The following is a 26,572-nucleotide window of genomic DNA, read 5'->3' on the forward strand; positions in this document are numbered from 1 at the left end:
AGTCCAACCACAACCTAACCATACAGCCCTAACTCTTAACAGCCCTCTGCTAAATCACCAGATAGTGGATCTAGCTGACAACTAAACAGAAATATGTTGCCACAACAGTTGAGTTTCCCTGAGCATACAGTGCTGATTCTAATTCAGAGAGCACAAAGTAATGCACTCTCAGTGGATTTTGATGTGTATGCACTTCAGAAACAGAGCTAACCAGCTCTGGTCACCCATAACTACTTACCCAAATTACTTATTACAGCCATTCCAAACTTCAGGACAAACCCAAAGTTTCTCATTTTTAAAACAGCTTTTCATCGAGTCTTCATTCCAACCCCTTTTTAACTTGATTTTTACACCTTTTCTGGAAAGGGAAAGATACAACGTGCAACTGATTCAATAGCTAACATAACCTTCCCATGAGGACATATGGTACTGAGCATCCTGCTCAGATCACTTGTACTGGACTTAACATTAAGCCCAGCAGCTACTTCTAGGGAACATGTGCAATGTGAATAGACGTATTTGTATTAACATAAGCAAAGTATGGAAGTCAAATGGATTTGTTACTCTAAACTTTGAATATGGCCAACCATTGAAATTTCAATCATTCACTCTTACTGTTATGTGAGTATAAAACTTCTTTTAAGACAGACACAAGAACTGTGGTTAGGAAAGACCACTTACTAAAGATATAAATTAGTCTCGGAAATGTATGCAAATATGATTATCTATTAAAGTTACTTTCAGAATTAAGGAGACATAGAAAACCTAAGGCGAGTGAAGACCATTTGTGAACAGGAAGAAACCAAATTTTGGCTGAAATCAATTTAAAAAATTTAATGACTACATGACATTGATAGTTTGAAAAAAAATATGAAGGAATTACATATATTGAAAACGAGATTATAAGTGTAATTGTAAGAAAACGATGCTAACTCCTCGTTGCAGCATCTTAGATAAGGTTAAACTTCAACAGCCCAGCCGAGAGTGTAAGATGTCACCCTTTGCACTAATGCATTTCCATGCCACGCTTCTGCTGGGGTAAAAGAAGTTGCAAGAAAATGATAAGCAAGATGCTTTACATTCTCACAAGGAAAATGTGATACAGCCATCGTGAAGTGTGCTGACTGAAGATGAGTCTCATCTCCTCAATCGGCATCTCTTTGGAATGGGGAAAAGAAAAAGGTCAATCTCCACGCACAAAAATAGAATTTAAAAAAATAAAAACTCCTTTAAGCGCTGTATTTGTGGCACTGAATTTACAGATTTACGTCCTCTTCCATAAAAAAGCATCGTCAAAAAGAACTTGTGCCAGTTTTGTATTAAAAGGCCTGTAGAAATCTCTTAGGATTGCCTTTGTGGTTGGTAGCATAGGTCCCAGGCTTCTGTCTTCAGGTCGTCTGGTGTTTGACGCGGGACTTTTTGTAATCAGAGCTTCTTGTTTCTCACTTAGAGGTCCTGTGGTAAAACAGAATAACATCTTAATATCTTTCACCAGCAATGCCCTTGCTAAAGAAGATAAATGGCTAACTTGGAAGGCTTGCCAAGGGAAGACGAATGGAATTTTTGTTAGCAGAGACTATGCTTCAGAATATTGAGTACAGGCTTAGATTAGTAAAATAAATCACTTTTAGTAAATATGGAAATAATATGTTTTCTTTCTCTCACATTAATTAATCATCTCCAAAACCAGTGATATAAATCACTTCTAAAGGAAGAGATTTGTTTTCAGACAAACAACGAAGACATTGAGTATAAATCCCCATCCATTTCAGAGTCAAACTTCTTACACACTGTTATTTCTTTTCATGGGGTGAGTTGTCTCATATCTGTTAGAAACTCCATTAGACTCACTCGTTCCATGAAAGGCCCTTTGTTACTGATTTTGAGGCTGTCAGTGGGATCAAACTGACACGTAGTTATGGTTGTATATATATATACTCCAGAATAACATCTTAGCCCTTGACTATGTACCTCAGAATGATAAGAACCCATTGATTTTTCCAGCATAAGCCATTTTCAAGTAGATGCCAAGCTCTTTGCCTGTTCAATCTGCTACATTCAAACTTTCTCATCATTTAGACCAGTGTTTGGACCAGCCAGACTATTCTGCAGCCATATTTTTGTCCTCTTGCTACTGTCAAATCAACATTGGGCAACAGTTGGTCAGATTAGCAACAGATGCCTCAGTCAACACAGCAAAAACACAACTACCCCCCTTCTTCCCAGCTAAAAAACACAACCTTTCATCGTACGCAGATTCAGATGCTGGATCATTTTTAGCTGGCAACAGCATTCACAACCTGTTAGCACTTTAAGTTATTTAAGCTGCGTGGGTTTTTTAAGTTACTTAAGCTCCTGAACCTATGTAAGCCTTCAGAACCAGGACTGGCTTCTTTCTGGTAAGCTTTCACTCCATGCTGTGAAATGAATGTGTTTGGGTTTTTTTTTTCCTTAATGTAGTATTATTAAGTTCTCCTAACACCAACTTTTCTATGGGCATTTGGGAATTTTACTTTCACTTGACTCAAGGCAACAAGATTAACACATCCTTCAAGATGGATTCACACATGTTTTGTCAGCTAATAAAGCAACAATGAAACAACAATAAAACACAATTTTATGTGTACTTATCTCCAAGCAGCCAGAGAACACCTACCCAGATCCAGAAACTGGAACACCATGTGCATGGTGTATTTCACATTCGATGCATGGTCCTCTAAGCGAAGAACGAGTATCTGATCCTTGTCAAAAACAGTCAGCCAGTCCAAAAGGTAGACAACATAAAGCCCAACCTGCAGCCTTACCTGCAAGCATAAAAAATACACACAAATTAATTCATTTACAACACTCTGAGCAGGAACAAACCAAACCAACACTCACTTGTGTCTTGTGGGCAGATATCCCAGTTTTGCTCTCTAGAAAGATCACTGACTCATGAAACCTACGCTGACACCTGAATTCCAGCAAAATAACCTACATTTTGAATTGCTGCTAAGTCATTATTATCATACTGTGTTTTCTTGGCTTTAGGAAGAACTTTAATTTTCTACCCTGTATGACTTCTTTTCCACTGTACCTCTTCCAGAACGCTGCCTCCTTCCTAATCTTCAGTGTTTTAAACATTAAACAGCATTTATTTCCCAAGCCATTCTCCCTCCCATAACATCCGCATCTGTGCGTTTGATTTGATCACCGTGGCCCTGCATGCCTTTCTCCAATTAACACATTTTTCACAGGCAAGGACAAGCCAAACACATTTTTCTCCACAAGGAGAAGTCAACAAACATCCCTTTCTGTACATGTCGGCTCCCATCGTTTCTAGTGACAACACCTACGACATTCACCTCTCTTCTTTCAGGAACATATTAACCAATAGCAAAACAAAATTCTTCTGCTGCAACAATTAGTGAGAACTCACAATTGGCAATCGAACGAGCTCTTAGGGGAAAATAATCCCTACATCTGTAGCAAATGATGCACATAAAAGGGCCTATTAACTTGGCTGAAGAAGAGGGTGAGGTCCATCAAGGAACTGTTAGCATCTGTGCTTTATTACAAACACCTGCCTGTGTTCATATCATCCTATGAGGGCTGCCTAAGACAACACATGAAGAGTGCTGCTGCATCCTGATGAAGAAGAGAGGGGGGAAAAAAGGTACTTTCCCTATACTAGAAGACATTTGTACAATCAGATGACTAGAAGTATCCTAATGCTCCCTGGCAGCAGCTCGTATCTGTGAGGTTCTGGAGGCTTCCATCCAAGCCTGGCAGCTCCTACCTACTTGATGAAGTAAGGAAGAGGAATATCTTGTAGGCCTTGCAGCATTTTGGCAAATAACTCTGCAGTACACTATTGATGGTTATTGCATTGACTAGAGGAGGCAATAGGTTCACCCTGGTGACAAGAGAAGGAAGTATTCTTTCTGAAGCCTTTGAAGTCTTAGCTAATAAAACAGGACTGAATGGCAAACTTGCCAGACATGATACTTCAAGCCAATCTCTTCCATATTATTCTGGAAAGCCTTTCTTCTCGCCCTCAAGCAAAATTTGAAGCCAGTTCTACACTAAACATGTGAATTCTGGTACAACAGGCTCAGCATTCTGATCTCCTGGCAGCAGTTTCTGCACTTCTCATCATTTCTGGATGTCCATAACTCTAAAAAGAAGGCTTTATCTGGTTATTGGTAGCCTTCCCTTAAAAAAGAATACAGTTTTTCCTAATTTTGAGGCAATTTTATGCCACAAATATCCTTGCCAGAGCTACTTTTTGGAGAGATCTGCAAAAAGCTTACACATTCAACTGCAATCTTCACTAAATGTGCTCCCCATATGCCTGCACAATAGAACAACCATATTATTGCTGTTGGCATTCATCAGGGAACAGACTGGTGAGACAACTGAGCCAATACATCAGCTTTTACATGCCTGAATGTATATTTATTTCATCCGCTTTTCGAATGAAAAGAGAATTTTACTTCTTGATGCTTATAGGCAATAGTATTTAGGCATTTTAATAACCTTGATGCTGCGTGTTGTTATACAAGCAAGGAATCCAATGGCATTGGGAATACGTACAGGCATGGCATTGTTAAGGGTGTTGTTGTAGACACAGGCTCTCAGGGAGTAATCCAGCATGCAATTCTCAAACAGCTGCAGCGATTCCGCCACTTTTTCATGAAAGTCTTCTGCAGATTTATTAGCACTTGCAAAGTACAGATAATCGGAGTACAATCTGTGAATGAAATACGTGCGAGTAAATGAGAAAGGAAATGAAAGAAGATCTATTTACATAACAATTGCAATCAGTGGCATGAATTGAGAGAGAAGAGCCATGTGTGAGTAATATTGCCCTACCCACACTGTTCAGCAATAACACGTTTTGGACTCGTTTTGATGGGTTTTGGCTCAGAATGGCAGTTACTCCAGGGAGCTGCTCACTCTCATCCCTGCTTGAAAGGTCAGCATCATGTGAAATCCAAACCTCAGTAAATTACAGGACAAAAAGCAGCCCAGAACTTAGATGCAAGTAACAGATTGACTTGTGTGTTAATCCTTAAGAACTTGCTTAAACTCTTCCAACAACACCTGGTTGAGAGACAAGGTGGATGCTGTAGCATGGCATAAATATTAAGGCCATGAATCATCTGTGGAACACGGTATTTCCATTTTCTTTCTTATTTAGTCAACTTTGAAACACCTGAGATCTCCCATCCTTTCCCGTTGTGTTTGCAGCATATCATAACTCTCAGCACCACCCCTCAACACAAGCCCATTGATCCTATCAGCCTCATTCAAAAGACACTGGCTCATTTTATTGCTGTGGCAGCCTTTTGTACCGTGCCAGCTTTATTTATTTTTAAGCTTCCCTGGATTGCCACAGGTACTTTAAAATTCATCACTTCATTTGGAAAGATTCGGCTCTAATCCAGTGAAGCACTTAAGCACAGGAACAGCCCCTCTGTACTTATTTATTTCAGTGTTCTGCAACAACAGGATCTTAATTCCCACATGACATAAATGAAAACTCTCTGTTCGCTTAAAAAGGAAGAGAAGGGATGCATATGTTGCAGACTGGCTTTCATTTCATTTTTTACACCCTTTAAAATGGAAGTTACAGCAAGCTATAAAAAAAAGAGACAGAACTAAGCACAGTACCCAAACTACACAGTTGCTGAGAACACTGATGCCCAACAGTGCTTGAAGACTGCAATGATGAGCTCGGATAGAGATATGGGGCAAAGCAGGCATCATATACAGCATGGGCAAGATGTCACTTGCCTGAAAGGCTTAATAGGAGCTCTCAGTATTTCTAGTCGTCCATTAAAATAAACCCAGATCGTTAAAGACTTGATGACATCTTATGGAAAGCTACAGTCTTAAAGATGAGTGCTCTCTCTGCAGAGAGAGAGATTTTCTGTTTCTTCCCATCTGTTTTTAATTCTGGGGACATCTGCTTGGAAATAAAACCTTCACTGATTGGGATTTCAGCTGGTCCAGCTCCTTAAAGTCATTACCCTCTATGCTTATCCATTACAATGGGATATAAATGCCCACCGCCTCCAATCCTTGAGGTTCTTCAAACATCCCCTACTCTGTGGGGCCTCACACACCAGGCTCTGTGCAGCTCCTTCACCCTCCCAAATATTGCAAGGTAACTGTCCCCAGGTGCCCCTTCTGCCATTCAGATGAGCTGTCACCAACCAAGTAACCCGAATAGACACCTGAAAAGGTCTCCTCCACCCTTCCCAGTATCTATCATCTTCATCCTCCATCCTGCAGAGGACACAGTAGAAAGAAGTCCCCTAAAAGACTGGAGGAAGACTGAAGAGAGGAGTGAAACGCAAAGACAGAGCCCTTCCTTCACAAAGTCAGGAAGGCCAAGGGTGAGCTCCTGAGTACTTGTTAGTTCAGGAAGATAACACAGTCTAAATGAGCTTCGAGTGGTGCACTAAGCATTTTATTACTTAAAAAGTTCATCATTTGCTGATTCTGGAGCTCTCTGCAATCTTATTTATTTGGAGTGGTGTGTCCTTGAAGACATAAAAGCTTGTTATTTAATATGAACTGAAGCACTTCACAGGATTACTTACACGGAGGCATATAAATGTCTTTTACAACACAACCCTTGCTCACCTTTCAACAGGATCTCTCAGCATGATGATAAGTTTGGCATTTGGCTGGAAGGCATGGATAAAATCCTGGATTAAGAAGGGAGGTTCTCCTTCACTACTGTTGTCGTAAAAGAAAATCCACGCATTGTTGTCCCACATGGTGGAGGCACTGGCTTCCCCTGGAAATAGAAAGCATCTCTGCTGGTAACTCATTTCATTCCTTGTATCAGAGTGGAACACTGATAGCTGGTGTAGACCATTTAAATGCTGCAAGCTCCAGCACATCTCGCTGGTTCTTGCAGACTGCTCTGGCTGCTGCTCCCTTGGGACAGAACACTCACACTGCAAGCTACAGCTTGCAACAAACCAGCGAAAGAAGTGGAAAGCAGCACTCCAGTGGATCAGTGTTGCTTAGAACAGAAACAGGAGAGCTGGTGAGCATGTGGGAAATACAGAACAAAACAGAGAACTGGCACTGAACTCAGTTGCTGCAGTTCGAAGCATCCCTTTATGAAAGAAGTCAGCTATTCAAGATCAACACTTGGTTAAGTGTCAGACTCTTAGATTCTTAAGCAACTTACTCCTAAGCAGTGCTACAGGGAGGGAGAAGCACAAGCAGCAGCACCTCTGCCAGAACGAGGCGTGTGATGCTTCAACTACTGAATAAATGATCTGGTGTGACGCTGTGAATGGTTCAGCCTTGCCTCTCTTTTGAAGTCATACCGGTATTTACGTGGCATGGATATGTTAATAAAACATATATAAAAAACCTTTTGGAATCTTCCACACTTTGAAAGTTTAATGAAAGCTAATTCTTGTTAATGAGATTTTCCTTTTTCTTTTTTCTCCTCCATCAAAGGTAATGAGATGAAAAAGTAATAACGTTGCAGACCTGTAGACTTTCACATGATCTTCCTTGTTTTTCTCTCTTGGGAAAGTCCAATAAAGACTTTAAAATATTGCCAAAACACAAAGTGAAATAGGTATTTGTTCCAAACCAGCTTAGCATAATGTGATTCATTAGTAAAGTCTTGGAGTTGTTAGAAAACACATTAATCTTCTGTCATGTTCATTTTGCCTCATTTCAAAGGGAGGAGATCAGGTCTGTTGGCTAAAGCTGGGCATCCACAACAACTCTGCTTTTCCGCTCTAAATTAATTAGCCAAGGCACTGCCTGATCATCAGCATGCTTTGACTCGTCAATTAAAATGCACTCGGCCCAGATCCCATGCTGAGCGAAGCAGAAGCATAAAAGACCCAACAGAGGACAAGAGGAGATGGCCAGGCCCGGAAGCATCACACAGCTGTACCTGTGCCAGCAGAGGAGGACATGGGGCATGCCCAGAGTGACAGGATAATGCGCTGCAGGGATGGAAGGGCCTTGGGCAGTCACCACAATATCCCCCCAGCAGGAAGGGCTGTACTGAATACACTTCCTGAACAGCATTTGCCTAAATCACACTGATGATTGAAGTCTAGAACCTCAGTAAGAGCCCTATTCCTGTGCTTCATGGTCCTTACAATGGGAAACATTCTGCACAGCACATGTCTGGCTGCACTGCAGGTCCTCACCATTTCCATGCCCTTTTATATGCAGCCTCTTCCTGTTTTTATTATGATCTTCCTTCATACTCCTCTGCTCCAAGGACCTCTGATGATATTTAAAGCTCTCTATAGGACTTTCCCTAATTAGCTTATGGAGAGTGAACAAAGCTGAACACAACATCTGCATACACAGGTGCTAGCCGAACTAAATAAAGTCATTGCACTTAACCATAATTTGGATGATATTCTTAATGCCACAGACCAGAATACTCCACAGAAATAACCTCAGCTGGATCAGCTGCCATTACCAGCATCCAGAAGTGGGGCAAAAGCAAAGGACAACCAGAGACACCAAATAACACTGAAGCTTTAACAGAAGCTTAAGGCACTGCCCTAATGCACACAGCCCTAGACAGCTTGGGTCCCGCAACTCTTCTCAAAAGAAGATGGCCATCGGGCATTTAAAAGGGAAAAAAAGTAAATGAATAAAGTAATTCTGGTCTCTCCTGACTGATAATTTTAATTTCCTGAAACAGCCAAAAAAAAAGAACCCACCTCCTAGTAATTTTACAGTATTCTCTTCTGTGTTATATTGCAGATTTAATATCTGCAAAGAGAGTGAGCCATTCTAGACATGAGATTAATTAAACATTGCTGGTAATTACATCTCATTACTGCAGAGCAATGAAAAAAATTATCTTTTCTTATGAATCTTATGGATTCAAAGAACATATGAACTACTAAGCTGCCTAAATAATAAATTTACAACTTCTGTATTTGGTCATTAATGGATTATAGTCATATTATGTTTTCAAAAGACAATCTTGTGAACTCATCCTATTAATGATCACAGATAAACAAGTCCTGCATGGAATGCCTCAAGCTAGAGCAGCACTGTCCGCTTCGGTTCATCTCTCAGCAGACATCATTCTACTTGCAAAAATGCAATTATTACTCATTAAAGTATAACATCCAACAAAGCTGAAGATCTGAAAATAACGTAGTGTGATGAACAGCTGAAATGCTTACAGCTTAAATTAGATTTTTGTTATAAGAAAATGGGGGATTCTAAGCAAACCTGATATTCACACAAAGTCAAGTTAGACAAGCTGGCTTTGTTTTAGTGTTGTTGTGGGCTGTGTTGGTGTTGTTTTTAACCAAGGTAATAAAAAAAAAAATGACTTAATGAGAATAATCATTCAAGACTTTTCCTGTAAACCTAATAAAAAAAAAAAAAGTGAACAGAACCTTAATGAAACAAGAAATGAGACTACAGGAAAAAGAAACACAATCGAGCTCCAGAAAAAGCTACAACAGGAGGTAAGTAATCAAAGACGTACACTGCTGATTAGATTAGGGAATATAATTAGTATAAACACTTCATCCATGAAAGGGCAGGAGATATTACTGCAAGTAGGAGGAAAATCTGCAGATGTCCTTGATGGCAGTAATTCTTAGTCTTACAAGTTTTGCTCAGCACTGAATATTCAATAGTGTGGATGGCAGACTTCAAGAGAGGCTGAGGCAGCATCACACAGACATGACTGCAGCCAAGGCTGGGCAATGGAAGACAACGTCACCATTTCATCAAGTCAACAGTAGATTCATTATTCTTTTAGTCAGAATGCAATGAAGATTCTGAGGGCATTTCCTACAAGGGGGGGAAGCAAAGTCCCCAAATCCTGTAGGACTTCAGCTTACTTCAGAAGTCTCTTTCCAACAAACAGATATTGAGGCCAAAGTGCCTTCCTCTTGGTTTTCTGCTTTTAAAAGGAAGCAAAACCAGAACTTAAGAATGCCTGCTGACTTTCCTCATAGGAACCATAATCTAGTTGCATGATGGTTGGCCACTACGTGTTGTGGAGAGCAAACCCAGGCACTACTCATGGAGCCTGGAACTGACCACAGGCTTTCATATGGAGCAACACAATTGCACTTAGTCCACCATAGGCTACATGGGGATGATAGCACACAAAACAGTGGCCTCTCTGTCTATAAATCTCTTATGGTTGAGCTTTAGAACAGCCAACTGGAGTTGCGTTGCTACCATGGAAAGCATTGCTTGTCATCTACAGGACTGTAAAAACAAATGGCCACAATTTGTTTGCTATGCCTGAGGAAGCCATACACCACTACAGGGCTTGAACCTGAAGCTACAGGCCTCTGTAATAAGAACAAAATTCAAACCACGTTGGAAGGAGTAACCAAATTCCCTTGTTCTCTTTTAATTGTATTATTTAACTAAATGCTGATATTCACTGGGCATCTTATAACAACTTCTGCACTATCCACACACAGCAGAGGAAACCAATGCCACCAGCCCTGTGCAATGAATCAGTCACACCTAAAAATGCCCCTCTCATGCATCAACTCCAGATGGTACAGACTCAGACACAAACATTTCAGAAGCTGTATCTGCCCTACCAATTATGATGTTATTCATCTCGCTGTGCTCTTTTGCTGCCTCGCTCTGCAGCACACCCTGAATTTGATGAGCTGCTAAGTCAAACAGATCAAGGTAATCTTCCACTGGGTAGCGATCATGAAATCCATCCCTCAGACGAATGATTCCTAGAAACAGGGAAAAGAGAGAAGTTAGAAAACATATATATAGCAGGGAAAGATTGCAAGATTAACTGCTGGGTAGATGAAGACAGCTTCGTTAACATCTCTGGACCCAAGCCAGCTAACAGTAGCACAAAATTAGAGCCATGAAGTGTAACACTCAGACACAAGTGCCAATAATGAAGTAGCTGAGATGCAAGATACTATACGATTAAGCCGTAAATTCACAGTGATAGCAGATATCTTAAGTAATCCGTTTTATGGCTCCTGCATGAATAGCTTGTATTTATTTTCTTCTAAATTTAGCTTTAAGAATGAAGATAAAAGATCAGATTCTGCTTACATTTACATCAGCACAAACCGGAGTAATAGGGACTCCCACTAGAGTTGCTGTATTGAGACCAAAACCAAACCCTAAAGCCAAACATGCAAATTAACACACACTCAGCAAAACCAGAGGACTGGGAAATCATTCATGTGTTCCTCTGTTATAAGTAGGAAAACAAGGCTCCACATTGGCACCTTATTTTCTCCTTCCCACCTCACACTCCAAGGCACGTTCAATGACACCAGCCCTCCCCCTGCATGCAGTGTCAATTTATTGTCACCGCACACCCGTGAGTGGAAGCTGTGGCTAAGGGCCAGGGAAGAGAGACAGTCAAGCTGGGCAAACTCCTGCCAAGCATCAACCACCCCAGCAGTACAGAAAAGCGATGATTTGTGAAATTAGACTTTCCCAGGAGGGTTATTTGGCTTTAGCTGAAATTAGTCAGTCTTGTAAAAATCCCTGAATTAGAGAATGCCATAGAACAAAGAGACTTTCTTCTCCAGGTAAGCGTTAGAAACTAAACGACTTCATAGCCAGCAGCACAGGAGTCATACCCACAAGCTGGCTTTCAAAGGGTGCTGACTCAGTTTCACAGCTTAGACTATTTGTTTTATGCACCTTCCCATCCAAGCAGCAGCCACCAGACAAAGTACTGTTGGGGCAACAAAAATTTAGTCTTCCTGACTAAACTCAAGCAGACAGCTTGAGATGATCGACAGGTCATATCTCTACCCATGTCTCCCTCCCACCACATCCTGGGTTCTGCGAGCTTTCCTCATTCTACAGCTTTAAAAAAACTAAAAACATTAACAAGAAGTTATGAAAAGGAAGTTGTCATAGAGGAGATACTCTCAAGGAAGGCACAATCTTCTACAAATGGCTTTGCTGATGGTCCCTGCACCTCTAGACCCACAGAGAAGCAGCATGGCACTCACAGTGCCCAAGTCTCAAATCCACTTCCCTCACTGATCTGACTTTCCACCCTCAGCCCAGGAGGCAGTTCTTAGCCTTCATCTTCAGCCAGACTCTGCCTGTGAAGAATGAGCTCCTTCCCATGAGGTTCCCTGGTAACCATGAAGCTTCTTGTTTGATTTCTCAACTGGTACCTCCAGCATCTCCAGATTCTCCAAACTGAGAACTAAGGAAAGCACGAAGCACACAAAAAAGCCAAGAACTGAAATTGGACCTGCCGAGTCTCATCTAGCCTTTAACCACAAGACTGAGCCATGCTGGCACCCAGGGGAAAGAGAACACAAAGGACATAAACACTTCAGCTGAATAAAACGATGCAGTCAGGCCCATGGCTCTCAGTCGCCCTCTGAAGAAGCAACCACAAGAGATGGATGTGCCTCGCTCCAGCAAGCCATAACCTCAGCTGCTGTTTGCCTCTAGAGATGAAGAGTCGTGCCATGAAATACTGATGCAACTCAGGAGAGAAAGCATTAAAAATACATCCAGGTTCCTCGGTGGGAGAGAGCTGTCTCACGCAGAGCATCTGACTAGAGCTACAACACTAGCGAAGCTGCAACCAAAGCCAGTTGTATTTTACTGAATCAGAAGGACTGAAGGAACCCATGTATCAAATACCAACCCAGCACTATTCACTGAAGAAAGGCTTCAGAGAAAAATGTTGCAAAGCAAAACGGTTACCGTCATACTTTATAGCTCCTATCACAAGCTAGCTGTTATTCTTCCTGCCTTTACAAAACAGCAGCAGTTTCATCTAGATTTCAATGTGTTGCTTTTTCCCCCTATATTCTCCAAATCACTGCTAACAAACCAGATGAAATGTAGAGTCACAGAATCGTGAGGTTGGAAAGGACCTTCAAGACCATCTAGTCCAACCATCCTGACACCACCATTACTACCCACTAAGCTACTAACCCATATCTTGTAGCACGTTGACTCACCAAAGCGCTTCCTCGTCCACCAGTGAGGCTCCTTGATGGCCGAGAACCGAACATCAGGGTGCAGCCGAAGCCTGTCGTACAGATCTGTTGTCCCACACTTGGGCTGCCCAATGATGTAGAAATGGGGTAGACAACGCAGCCGGTAGTGTTTGCCCTTGTAATGGTACAAGTGGTTCCAAAACACCTTCCTGAGGTAATCGAATATGGTTCGAAATCGCTTTGAATAGAGTGCATAGGAGTTTGTTGTGTAAGGGTCTGTGGTTGTGTTTCCTCTGTACTCTTCATACCAACAAGGATTCTTGCTATTTGGAAGGAATTTATTAGGAATTACTGAAAACATCTGAAACATAAAGAACAACAATTTCAGTACAGGCAGCAAAAAACAAAAGAAGGCGGCAATTCTATTTTTCTAACTTAGCACAGTAAGCAAACAATAGAAACAGTTTAGACATAACTCCTTAGTTGGTTTCTTTTTTCCCCCTTCTAGTGGCATTGGAACCAAATCCAGTGCAAACAGTTGGACTGGGAGAGGAGTAAAACAGGAAATGCTTTGATTTTAAGGCCAGAATGCAGATCCACACTTCCCCGCCTCACTGCCACCCCAGGAATTAATTTTTCAAGTCAAAGTTGCAATGCTCAGATTAACCTCCAGCCTGAAGGACGGTCACTCTGAACCACAAAGTCTGCAATGCCCAGGTTTTCTTCAAGCTGCCGACAGAAAAGCTGCTTTCCTATTTATCACTTCAGGTTGCCGGCAAACACAACTAACTCGGAATGACTTTGAGTGAGACAAGGTTCTCAATTCAATTAGACTGTACAGCTGTCGGAAAACTGCCTGATTTTCTGTTTCAGGTGTCAAGACCGTTTAGACAGCCCATCCATTCTGCCTGTGACTCAGAAGGATGTGGTCTGTAACATCAGCTTTTCAACAGGCGTAAATCAGGAGGCGCTGGGTGGTGTGAATCACAATGCAAACATCAGAGTAGCTGCACTGTTTTCATCTCAGAAGACAGACCCCCAAACCCTCGAAACAAACCTTCAGAAGCTTTAATTCATACTTACGTGTGGCTCTTGTTTCCTCAGCTCTTCTAAACCAGGGCGCTGTCTCGTTATAAACTCTATCTTTGAAGTAATAGTGTCAATAATTAATTTAATGCTTGGATAATCCTTTATGTATGAAATATTCATTTTAGAAGGCTGGTAATGGTCTTTCATGTCACTAAGGCTTTCATTGTCCATTAAGCTTGGATTGCTAGTAAAAGCTCCATAATGGAAGGGAGATGGAATTAACAACAGGCCGTGCTTGGCTCCAGTCAGTACATAGGACGCCATCACTAGAGTCATTATAATCAACCCAAATATTAAGCTGCATAGCTTCCCCTTCTTCAAGCAGAAAAATCCATTCCAGCTTTCACTGTGATCAGTCCTTACTTCCAAAACTGCAAGCAACTTCATCTGCTTGCTATCAGCGTACAAAGGGATTCTGTTTTCTCCTTTGCAAACAGGACACTTCTGGTTATTGTGGCTATGGCCGCGGCATCTGAAACACTGTCTGTGCAAGTCATTTGGTAATAAGTGTATGCAACAATTAATGCAATGCCTCATATTAATACCGTTAAAACTCCTGTATTAACAAGCCAAGGACAGCCACAAAAACGTTTCTGAAGCATGAGTCATCTTCTGCAAGAGTGAAATTATTTAATTCCTTGAGTGATTCTATGAATTCTCTTCAACATGAAAGCGCAGGTTCAACCCAGAATACTTAGAAACACTCCGAAAGCGACATGTGGCATATGCAGAAAAAAAGAACACCAGCTACAAAAATAGATGTACTGTGGACGTGGTTTCCAAGAATCTGGCTCAGGAGGAGGAACGTGGCAAAGCGAGAATCAGCTGCACCATTGGCTCAAGTTTTTCCCATTGAACAAAACGGGAAAGGAGAAAAATCGTTACGTAGTATGAAAATATGCAAAAAATAAGATGAATTCATTGTCTTCTGATTTATACCGGAATAGGCAAACGTGGGTAGAAATCCCCCAGATATTCTTAAAGCACTCAGATTCCAAACCAGGCTGCTGCTCCTGGAAGCTTCATCGTCCCAGCGATGTTCTCAAGGATCTGTGCTGTGCAACCTGAAGAAACAAAGCCAGATATGCTGTCACACAGAAGAGCAAACTGAGTAATACCTACATTCACCTTTATTTGAGGTTATAGCAGAACTACAATCCATCACCAGCAATTTCACACTGGCATATGAAAGAGGTCTCCTCATGATATTAAACCTGGGAAATGCTTGTCTTCAGGTCTACAACAGGTTGCTGTTTCTTTTCATCCACACTCCTGCCCTCATCAGCAAACAGTTGTGGCAGCCACAGGTAACACCACTGACTCTCCATCTGCTCACTGACCTCTGTAACAGCTTTTAATTTGCTCTTTTTGGGTGGTAGCCAGTAACACAGGTTAAATTCCCAACCTCTGTGCATGACAGCCTTACATTAACTTCCTTGAAATGAGGCAGGAACCCAGGTCAGAGGATGAGGCTGGGACAACAGCCCGCTTTCAAGACCACAGGGAAGAAGGTCAAACAACAGGCAACAAAAGAAGCCACAAGGAAAGCATTCAGCAAATTGAAGGGTTGAAATATAGACATAAGCAAAAACTCACAGCAGGATCTCTGGCTTCTGGACCTAATGGTTCTGGAACAAGAGCAACTACCACTAACACAGAGAAAAGTCAGCAAGATGCTTTCAGCATTCCTTGTCAAATATATGTTGAAAACATACCGCTCAATAAAAACGTCAAGACGTATTAGTTAAATGAAATGTACCATCAGCACAGCAAATCCAAGACAAGGCCTTGACCCAGCAAGTGCTCTCAAATGCCAGCACTTCAATACAGGCAAGGTTGTGCAGGAACCACTCAAGTGGATGCTTCCTCATTCCAAGCCCTTGAACACTCATGGATGCCACATACAGGCTGAAGGACACTGATGCAAAGGGCACGTGCCATCCTCTACCAAGCACTTCCTCACCATGGTTGCTCACAGACAAAAAGTGGCTAAAAGTATTCAGAATTGTTTGTGCTAACCTTTGTGCTTACACTTGGCATTGTGAGGGTATCATGGTTAGGCTGCAGTTGGACTTGATGATCTTTAAGGTCTTTCCCAACCTGAGCAATTCCATGACTTCAGGCAGAACTCAGAGCAGACACTTAAATGTGCAACCAAGCGATCAATCATCCTTCAAAGGGATGGTCATAAGTAAAACACATTAAGGTGTAGTCCCTCTAGACTTTCTGGTTTTGGAGTGTATTAAATCCCTCACCAGGAATACTCACATTATCAGGTCAAAAGCAAATCTCTGTTTGGAGAAGACAAATGATCAAATACAGAAGCTGACAGATGATATATGTGCTTCAATATTCTAGGTAATACTTACAGTTCCTATTTCTAAGAATCCTAAGAATTACTTCAGTTTGAGAACTAAAGACAGGAAATATTTTAAAGCAATTTTGAGGGTGAAAAGAAACAGTAAACTTAAGCTGAAAAGGGAAATAAAAGATGCTGAAAAAATGAAGTTGTAATGTATGACTTTGAAGGTCAACATTTATTTTGGCTTTTATCACTTGGCTTGGATAGAATGGTTCCATCACTTTGACATCCTTTGTCAGTCCCCATGTGGACATCTGTGAGAGTGGCCACCCACTTCCCCCACCACCTCCATTCTTCAGCACCAACATAATGGCAAGAAGAAAGAAGAATACAAGACTGAATTGGGAAAAAGGTCAGCAGCTCTCTCATCAGGGTGGGAAGGGACCTCTGGAGTTCACCTGGTTCAATGGCATGATGTGGACAGTCCCAGTGCTGAAGAGAGGGAGGACAATGAAGGAAGGTTACACTGGTAGCTATAACATCTGGGTTGCTAGAAAGAACCATATAGCATCAGACACACTAGGCGTGATTTTGTGCAGTCCTTCCTCCCTAAGCTCCTCCACTTTGACAATCAGCCCACATCTCAGAGGGACCAGTTACTATGCACTGCTATAAGAAAAATCTATTTATATATTCCACTCCTCCTCTAATAGGGACCTGAAACTCACTTGGTGTTAGTGGCTGAACAGATTGATCTGAGACACTCCTGCACAATCAATTCAAGCTTTGGGTACTTGACATTAATTCTCAAACTTTTTAAAAGAGCCATCAGAGATGCATTAATGGATCCAAAGCACAGGATCATACAGACGCTGCATAAGCTTCTCCATACAATTTTATGTCCATTTGCATGTTAATAAAATGGACGGGAATTTATTGAACCCTCGCTAGGTGTGGTGAATATATTATAAAGTCAAAGGAAAATCTCACCAACTACATCTTTGCATGCTGAGCAAAATGCTTTATGAGGAAGGTGATATAAGGGTAAAAGAGAAAAAGAAATATGCTTAGGCTACAGCATAAACGAGATCTTAATCACACCATTTGTGAGGGAAAATTTGAGTTCACCAGCAACCATAACTCTGCCAGCTTACACACTGCAACAAGCTGCTTCATTAGATGACCTACCACAGGGCAGCATGACATTACTCAGCTAATAGAACACAGAGAGGTGAAACTAAGTGTTAGTTGCAGACTTACATTTTATATGATTTCCCACTATCATAGAATCATATCACAGAATGGTCTGGGTTGAAAAGGACCATAATGATCATCTAGTTTCAACCCCCTGCCATATGCAGGGCCACCAACCACCAGACCAGGCTGCCCAGATCCACATCCAGCCTGGCCCAGAGCCACGACCAGCCTGGTTGTGTTCATGTCATAAAACCCCACTGTGCTAAATACATAAAAGCCAGAACATAATTCCCTACAGCCACTCCCTTTCTTCATCAAGAGGTTTTAATTAAATTAATTCCCCGTTCTTTCACTGTGCAGTGCAGGATGCACACCAGGATCTTCTCCAGTATAAGCAGCCCAAGCTTTCCTCATTCATCCCACAAAACAAAGCAATCCAAAGCATCTCTGTCACTTCTCCCATTCAGCATTTCCAGCAGGTGTAACCACAGACACAGTTCACCTTTTTTGTATTTCAGTACTGACTGAAGTAGAAGCAAATTGCAGACAGGAGAAAAACCTGCGAGCCTTGAGTTGGTAATAAACCATTTATGTCTTTTTATTTCAGTTGCAAAACTGCTGTCAGTTCAGCAACAGAATATTACACTCTTTACACAACCAGCAGCGTCTCTGTACATTCTTGAATAATGTAGCATGTAATTTCCTCTTGTTGAGATGAATGGTGAATTATTTATGATCATGTCTATGCATGTAAATAAATATATACCAGCTGACAAAGCAGGAATCCACAGAAACCTTCTTGAGTGCCTTGGTCAAATCAACCCTCCTCTTAAAAATGAGAATATATGGAGGATCTCTTAAGTAGGAGACATAAATATAATAGAGAGATGACACACCAGAATGGAAAAACACACCAAAAAAACAGCTATCTCAAATTTCATTAAAACCCTGCTGAAGCCAATGGGTCCCTTTCTTCAAACTGAAGCAGACCCCAGCTAATACAGATAACAGAGGATTTAGTAGGAGTATTAAAACCAGATTTCGTATTGCTAGTCTCCCTGTACAACTCCTTATTTACATAAAACTGCCCACACTGGGCATACAGAGGACTAAATATGGAGCACCTATCATACCTTAAGTATAGCCCAAAGGGCAGCTAAATAGGATAAAAAGATAGATCCCACCAAGAATAAAACACATCAGATTTTTCATTACTTGTGTGTTTTCAAATGTTATCTAGAAAATACTTGAAATCTCGTTGTATTTATTTTAAGTAAAGACTTCATATAATCTTCCTCTTTTCTTTTAAAGGATTGTAAGGGAAGACTAATCAAAATGACTACGAAAAGAAGTTACCTTCATATGTTCAGTCATATAACCAAAATCCCCTTCCTCGAGAATAACATAAACCACATGGAATAGATTTTCAACACACACACATCTTCTGGACATCTCCACATACAAGTTGTACTTTTCAGGTCACCACTCTTAATTTTTAATGAACTCTTTTCTTTTTTCCTATTTCTTTAAAATGAAGACAAATTTTTTGGCTAATATGCTTAATTCTGCATATCCTATTAGCCTCGTTACTCTTTAGATATGCTCAGCTTTTCCTGCTGCCACATCAAAGAGCGTCATGCTGCGAACCCATAGGAAACACACTTCAAGTAGAACAGCAACATATTTCCCAAATCGATGTGTAACAGCTTTTCCCTGTTTGATATCGATGGAGCCACATTGCTTTGTTTCCTTTCTTCATGCAACATAATTAAAACCTGGATCTCAGCAAGGCCAAAAGTTCGAAAGCATTTAGAAGACACTAAACAATAAGTAAACATATTGATGGTCACTATCCCTAATTTCCGCAAGCTTGAAGAGTTGGGACTGAGAGAAATCTATTAATACCTGCTCATACCATTCTTTCGTAGAGTAAGACCATGCCTAGCGATGGCCATGACCAGAGGCAAGAACTAGGGACAGAGACATCAGTGCCATGGAGCTCCTGTGAGGCCACAAGAAGATGTGGGGCACTAAGCAAAACAGCTCACAACCATATCAAGGCAAGAAGCAATCAGGAGCTGTAACAGGCTGCCCACGGAGGTGGTTGAGCCACTGTTCCTAGAGGTGCTCAAGAAACATTTAGATGTTGTACTGAGGGGCATGGTTTAGTGCGGAAATATTGATGGTATGTGTGGACAGTTGGACTGGATGACCTTCGGAAGTCTTTTCCAAACTTGGTGATCTGTGATTCTATGATCAACTTCCATGATGCACTTGAATAGAGAAAGGAAAATAAAAGGCAGAGTGAGGCTAGGCACCATGAAATCATCATGAAATTTTCATATAAGAAAAATAATTGATACTGCAAGCAGCATAGCCCAGTCACATCATTTATTTCCCCATTCCCACATTGCCTGCTGACCCACTAGCTTTTTCCCCCAATACAAGCTTACTGAAAAGGACAAGGACTGGCCAAGATTACAGGCTGCACAAAGGTTCTGCTCTCGCTCTCAAACACAGTCTCATCAGGGCAAGCCAAGGTATTTGTGCAAGCAGTGCAAGGAAGTTCATCCTGTCAGTGGGCAGGAGGCACCCATTCAATAAACAAACAGTACGAGTAATAAAAACTGGATCTATAGGAAAGAAAACAAGCTCAGGAAAGGAGAGGAATAATTGTGGATTTGCTCTGTCCTGCTTATTGTACACATTTGGCTGCTCAAGTTAGCACTTCTGGAAATAAACTTTGCCTGAACTCTCCCCTATTTACCTCAAAGAAAACAAGCAGCTGTCAAAATAAAAAAATGATAAGTCAATAAAATGAGCATTTTGATTCACTGATCTCTGCAACTTTCTTGCAAAATATACAAATAAGTGTAAAATAAAATCATTCAAAAATGCTCCTGCAGAGGTTTTAGAAAAGCTCTGCAGCCTCTTGCAGACTGAAGTTGTGTAGCTCCTCAAAAACATTAATGTGTGTATATACACACACACACACACATACACACACACATATATATATATATATATATAAGTACAAGAATGCCAAGAAATGACATCAAGCCACCACAGATGCTTTTAAAGCCAACACTTGAGAAAAAGTTGAAGTCTAAGAGCCAGGATATAGTGGTCATAGCCCATGGTTATATGTTCACCCTGTTGAACAACTGCCGAACACTTGCTCAAGAGCACAATACTCTTTAAAGGATGCAGTCCTGAAGCGCTTAGAGCCAAAGCAAACCTTCTGAATTGCCTTTAAATTGCCAATCTTGCAATAATAATAATAATACACCCCGTGGCTTCTTCCCTAACCCAGATGGTTTCTTCCTCAAGATATAAGCCATACAAGCTCTGTTACTGACTCATCAATGCACTTCACAAGAAAAAGCAAGTAAAGGAACAAGCAAAACCCTCTATTTGCAAAAACTGCAAACTCTCTAAAACCACAGCAACAGCAGCATCTTCAATCAAATACAGACCCAGTCTTATTATTAGCCCAGTGGTGCTCAGGAAATAGTTACTAAGTTTGAGTCACCACTTCATTAGAGCATGAACACTGTAAGAGTAAAGAGATTGTTGGAGGCAAAGAGAAAGAGGGGGATGTGGAAAGAGGAACAATGCCTTCCCCAGAATCCCAACACCACATCTGAAGGTGAACCTCCTGGAGGTTCCTGGAAACGATGCAGGCACGGCTTCTTGCTGCTCTGTTCTGATGTGTTATTGTTTGAGTTGCCTTGAAAATGTGAAAAATAACCATTCAGCCTGATACTGCTCACTTTTAAATCAAACTTTTACAGCAGAAAGCATCACTAAAAAATTCACCACCACAGAAACATGTATCTTCACAATTCACTTGTTTTATGTTGACCTAGAATCAGGCCCATCATTTCTTTAAGTTAATGTCCAGACAGAAAAACCAAACAGATCTGAGAACAGCCAGACTCTGTCCTACCGGTAAATGTCAAAGCACATTGTGGTCTCTCAGTTAGACCTAATCTAGAATTAAGGTTTAGAAGGCAAGGGCTGCATTCCTCCACATTGGAAGCAAGGACAAGGACTAGTCCAGTAGTTAACACAGATCCACACAAGGCCATTTTCCATAAACAATTCCCATGCAAGTTGTATGTCAATGATGAGAGCTGAAGCAAAGTGTTGAGTCTTTGGGCATCATCTGCCATGAAAACCCTAAAAGAAGAAAAACCACCACTGCCAGCCACCAGGCCTGTAGTACTGCATGTCCCACACATGGAGAACCCCTCACCCCACACCCAGATGGAGCTCACACCACTGTGTTTAAGACACTCCTCCTCCCCAGGTATGGAGCAAAATGTTGTTCTCACGTATTCGTAAGGATAACTCAAAGCAGAATTCTGCCTAAAGTACTCAGCACTTGATCAAAAGACATCACCTGTGATGTGCAGCATCTCCAACAATTCATCCTTTCACTTCACTTATTTTCTATTCATCTCACATAACAGATTGCTAGAGAAACACAAATAGATTTATACTGAATATGGAAAAAATTGTGAGCTGTAGAAAAACTTCATCTTTATATTAATTACAGCAGGGCATGCCTTCTCACAGAAGAGCCATTTGAAGTCTGAATCTGGCTTAAAACATTTTGCATGGTCAAAGTTCAGTATTTTTTTTTTTTGTTATTATTATTAGACACTGGTTACTGTAAGCAACCTCCAGATATAGCCTACACAGTTCTTGAGGTCACTCCACAGAAACAGAGAAAGTGATGCATCCATTCTGTATGGCTCACAGACTCCTTTCCCAATAATGAGGAACCCAATTTAAAAGTTGTGGCATTCAGAAAGCAATCGGAAATCAGTTCTGTTTAACAGCTACCAAAGCAGCTGGACTCTCACTGAATGTAACCAAATCACAAGCCCGAAGAGATTCAAAGTATCAGCATTAATGGCAACTAACCTTTATCCCTTGCTGGAAAAAAAAAGCTATGTTTTCTTAAATCTCCAGAAAGACATCCAGTATAAACTATAAAATCAAAACAGACAGGAGGTTAAACCACTCAGCAATTTAATATCAGTGATAATTCTTCAGGTTGGCTTTGCCATGTGCATTTTCTTTTGTTATGCAGCAAAAGGAAAAAGAACCAAGGAACTCATGGTAAAGGCAAAGGGAACACCCAAAACACAGCAGAAGTAATAAGCCTGGCTATGCCATGAATGTTTTTATTACGTATTTAATAAGATTAAACAGCCCTTGAAGTTTTATTTTCAGCACAGGATATCACAGTACTCCATGATGACATAACTTCTTGCCTATGCGCACTTTCAAAGAGTAAATCAGCAGATCAGTGGCATTCCCTCTAAAAGAACTAATCAAAAACAGAAACATGAATCGAGGGCTTAATCTGATACAGGACTCTTCCACTCCAAGTATTTTTATCACCCAAATCCAGGGGGGGAGACAGGTAGGAAAAGCTTTTATATCTAAATACAGCTCCCATACACCCTGCAGTCGAGCTGTAATCAAAAACAAATAAGTGCTTATCTTCAGAAAGCTCCAGAGGCAAAGAGCTGCTGTAGTACTGGAAGAATTCACTTACTAAATGCAGGCTATTTTTTGTTTTAATCATGCACTTCTTTCTGGCTGCTGTCCATCTCACTTTCTTTTCAGACTCCCAAGCCTGCTCTCTTGTCTTGTCCCTGGGCAGGCATTGCTGTGATTCACTTAAAAGTGAACTCGCTCAGAGACATGCCCTTTGCGTTCCTGCTAAGCTGGCTTTGGTGAGAACAGCGTGCTTGTTTCCATCACCTTATCTGACCACGCAAAAAATTGCTGTCCATGGTCACACCAGAGCATCAAATAGTCCTGATACGGCGAGTACAGGACACACAGATACTACAGCAGTGAGTGCTTCCAAGCCACTAAGAGTGAAGCACAGCAGTGAGCTTGGATCGAGCTCCTTCTTTCACTGAAGAACAAGGCAGTGTGGTTGGACAGCCTTCAAGGCAGTCAGACAGCACACAGCAAGACCCTGGGCAGATAACAGCTCTTCTGGAGCACTGAGCAAGTGCCAATCTTAAAACTGCAGTATGGATAACCCACAACAAAGATAACCTGGAAGGAGAAGATGTCCCCAGCACTGTCCTTTCATTCCTGACGCAAACAAACAGAACCTCCCCATGGTTTAGAAAAGACCTCTCAGATCCACAAGTATAACCCCAAACCACCCCCACCGTACCCACATCTCTCAGTGTCACAACCCCATGGCTCTGGAACACCTCCAACGATGGTGACCCCACCACTCCCTGGGCAGCTGTGCAACCATTCTACTTCCTTCCAAGACTTAATGTGTTAAATACAGACATCCTAGCAGCAGAGAGATACTTATATAAATTTAGACTAAAGTACAACAGTCTCACTGCATTTACTAGACTGTATAAACAAGAGTATGATTAATGCAGTGAAGCAAGTAGAAGGCCATTCTCAAAGCTTTTGTAAAAATAACATCTCTGAAGTGTACAATATTAGAGCATTAACTTGCAGAAGCAATACTGCTTGTATCTGCCTGCACAATCCAGAACCCATTCAAAAATAAGCGTTTCCTGGGTATGTTCTTCAACCAATCTAATTTTAACCTAGCAGCTTTATACATTTACACAGGGTAGCAAGCCAAACTGAGCACCCATCTGGCAATTCCATACTTCGGTTTTCCCTAAAAACATCAACAAATTTGTGGTTGAGCTGAAACTCACAGAATCATAGAATGGCCTGGATTGGAAAGTACCACAATGAACATCTGGTTTCAACTTCCCTGCCATGACATCAGAGTCATGTGCTGGGAGCAGCCAAAAGAAAAGCAATGTCCTTCGAAAGCCTCTTTCCTTGCATTGGTTGCAACATGAAAACTGAGTGACTGCCTCAGATTTAGGCTTATGCCATCCATACTCCCTAAGGCAAGATGCACACTAAAGCTTCTCCATGCTGAAGAGAAATAAATCTCCACATTCAGAGTATCTGACTACTCTTATTCAAGAAAGAGACACAGATAGAACATAGCACAGCTGAATTTGCAGGAAGAGATTTTCCAGTTCTGAAGAGTTATTTTCAGCATGGATCTTTGTCTCCTGCATTGATTACGGGTCCAGAACCAACACGTGGGAGATAAATGTTCCCAGAGTATTTCCAGTGGTCTTGCCAAGCATTTTTAGCCTCAGCACGCTGCAAAACTGTAGGCATTCACAGTTATGTTACTCTGATTACCATCTTGTTCTTTTTACACATTTGATTTTACTTGATTTTAGCAGCTGCTACCTCAAGTTGATTTAAAGTGAGAAACATATTCTTTCCACCATCTGAAATCTAATACTTTGTCACTTTGCAAACAGTAGGCAGTAGGGATGGCTAAAACTTGTGGGCAGTGAGAGATCAGCTGCTAATTTAAGGATGCTTTTGAGGGATGAATAACATTACATGGAATAAATAGAACATGCATAGTATGATGCCTTCAGTACCCGCTCATCTTATGGTTTGGTAACATTTACCTGCTTACAATAGAACTACAAAAGGGCATCTACTAGAATCCACCTGATACACATTCATGCTCCAATAAATAAGCAGCCTTCCTGAAGGGGATGGGTTGATGCAATACTTAAAACACAATATTGCTCTGACAACTCCAGAGTAAATGCTAGCAGTTGCTCTTCTGATTTTCAGTGACTGTAAAAGGGATTTTCCTCTACATCCAAACTGAATTCTCTCCATAAACCTTGTTATCTTAACCCTGTCATCTGAAATTTGCCATCATGACTCATATATGGTACCTTCTCCACAAGACGTGCATTAAACCAGATGGAAAAACATATCTCATCTGTACATAAGTACCGTGTAAGTACTTCTTCATGAATAGGGCATTTCATCTTTCATCTAGTGCTGAGTGCGTGAAAGGAAACATACACAGCTGCATCCTGAAAAGACAAACTGAGTGTTGGAGTCTGTCATTAAAGCTTCTTGTAAATTCAAACAAAAAATCATCAACAGAAACTACTCATTGATACCAGATCACAACCGTGGCTTTGTCTCAATACATAAAGAAAAGAAATAAACGTTCCAAGAGCAGCAGTAACTTCTGTAAACATTCAGTAACTTGTATTCCTTAAGTGATGATACAGCAGATAAGTCTCAGCCAACTAAAGTACCTTGATATTTACTTCTAAAGCCTTCTACTGATCCTCATCAGCACTTCACCAAAGGCTTAGCCCCAGCCGCACATCCCTACCACACGTTCTTTAACTACATAAAAGTGATACTAATTTTTACCAACCAGCCTACAAGATGCTATCTTTCTAAAGACACTTTGCATGGCTGCACTCTGTTATCTGCTGATGGCAACGTGCATCTTCACAGGCACAGAGCACATGAAAGATGTGGAACCTAATGCCATTCGATAATGGCTTAAACGCTCGTTATCATCCTCTCATTTCTTCGGATAATCACAGCTAAAAGATAATGTTCAGACAACCACAAACTTGAGGAAATTCAAATATCTTCATTTGCTTATACTTACTACTACTGGAAAGAAGTAGTCTTTCAACAGACTTTCATCAGCATCTCACAAATTCGCTGGTCTTCACGCAGCGTTCATAGCTCAGAAAACTCTAGATCGGTGATCTTTGAACAGCAGAAGGATTCCAATTTACAATGAAACAACAAATAAAGCTATGCCACGTGCAGGACCAACCTGTTCCCAGTAAGCACACACCATAATATCCAGAACAATACCATAAATCCGTTCCTCAGTCATGGGGGTCACTGGTTCCCTGGACTTGGCCGTGTGCTCCTATAGGTTTCACTGTATTTATTGCCCTCCTGGCAAGAACACAAGCACAAATGCTTCTGCATGGTTTATGTTACACTTAACCAAGCTGCAGATCGTGAACAAACATGATAAAATCTGAGAACTTCCTTTCTATGGACAGAAAAAAAGGTTAAAAAAATAATAAAGGAAAAAAAGAAAGAGAACAACCACCAATTCTACTGATGAATGCACCAAGAAAAACTTGGCACATACTCCTCC

General features: G+C 41.1%; 1 protein-coding gene across 6 annotated transcripts in view; it reads right to left on the reverse strand.

Annotated features, from left to right (window-relative positions):
• Positions 1–819: 819 nt before the first annotated feature.
• CHST15 (carbohydrate sulfotransferase 15) overlaps positions 820–26,572 on the reverse strand; it is a 99,500-nt gene continuing 73,747 nt past the window's right edge. For all 6 annotated transcript variants that reach the window (XM_085555362.1, XM_085555361.1, XM_015867564.3 and 3 more), the window contains 7 exons: positions 14,022–15,091; positions 12,960–13,299; positions 10,581–10,727; positions 6,634–6,790; positions 4,576–4,732; positions 2,657–2,804; positions 820–1,455 (listed from right to left, as the gene is read on the reverse strand). In XM_085555362.1, coding sequence (XP_085411488.1) covers positions 1,265–1,455; positions 2,657–2,804; positions 4,576–4,732; positions 6,634–6,790; positions 10,581–10,727; positions 12,960–13,299; positions 14,022–14,564 — 1,683 coding nt within the window. In that variant the 5' untranslated portion in view covers positions 14,565–15,091 and the 3' untranslated portion in view covers positions 820–1,264. The remainder of the gene's footprint in view (positions 1,456–2,656; positions 2,805–4,575; positions 4,733–6,633; positions 6,791–10,580; positions 10,728–12,959; positions 13,300–14,021; positions 15,092–26,572) is intronic.

Source organism: Coturnix japonica, chromosome 8 (assembly GCF_054131305.1).
Source record: "Coturnix japonica strain WE chromosome 8, WE-NBRP24, whole genome shotgun sequence".
Classification (NCBI taxonomy): Eukaryota; Metazoa; Chordata; class Aves; order Galliformes; family Phasianidae; genus Coturnix; species Coturnix japonica.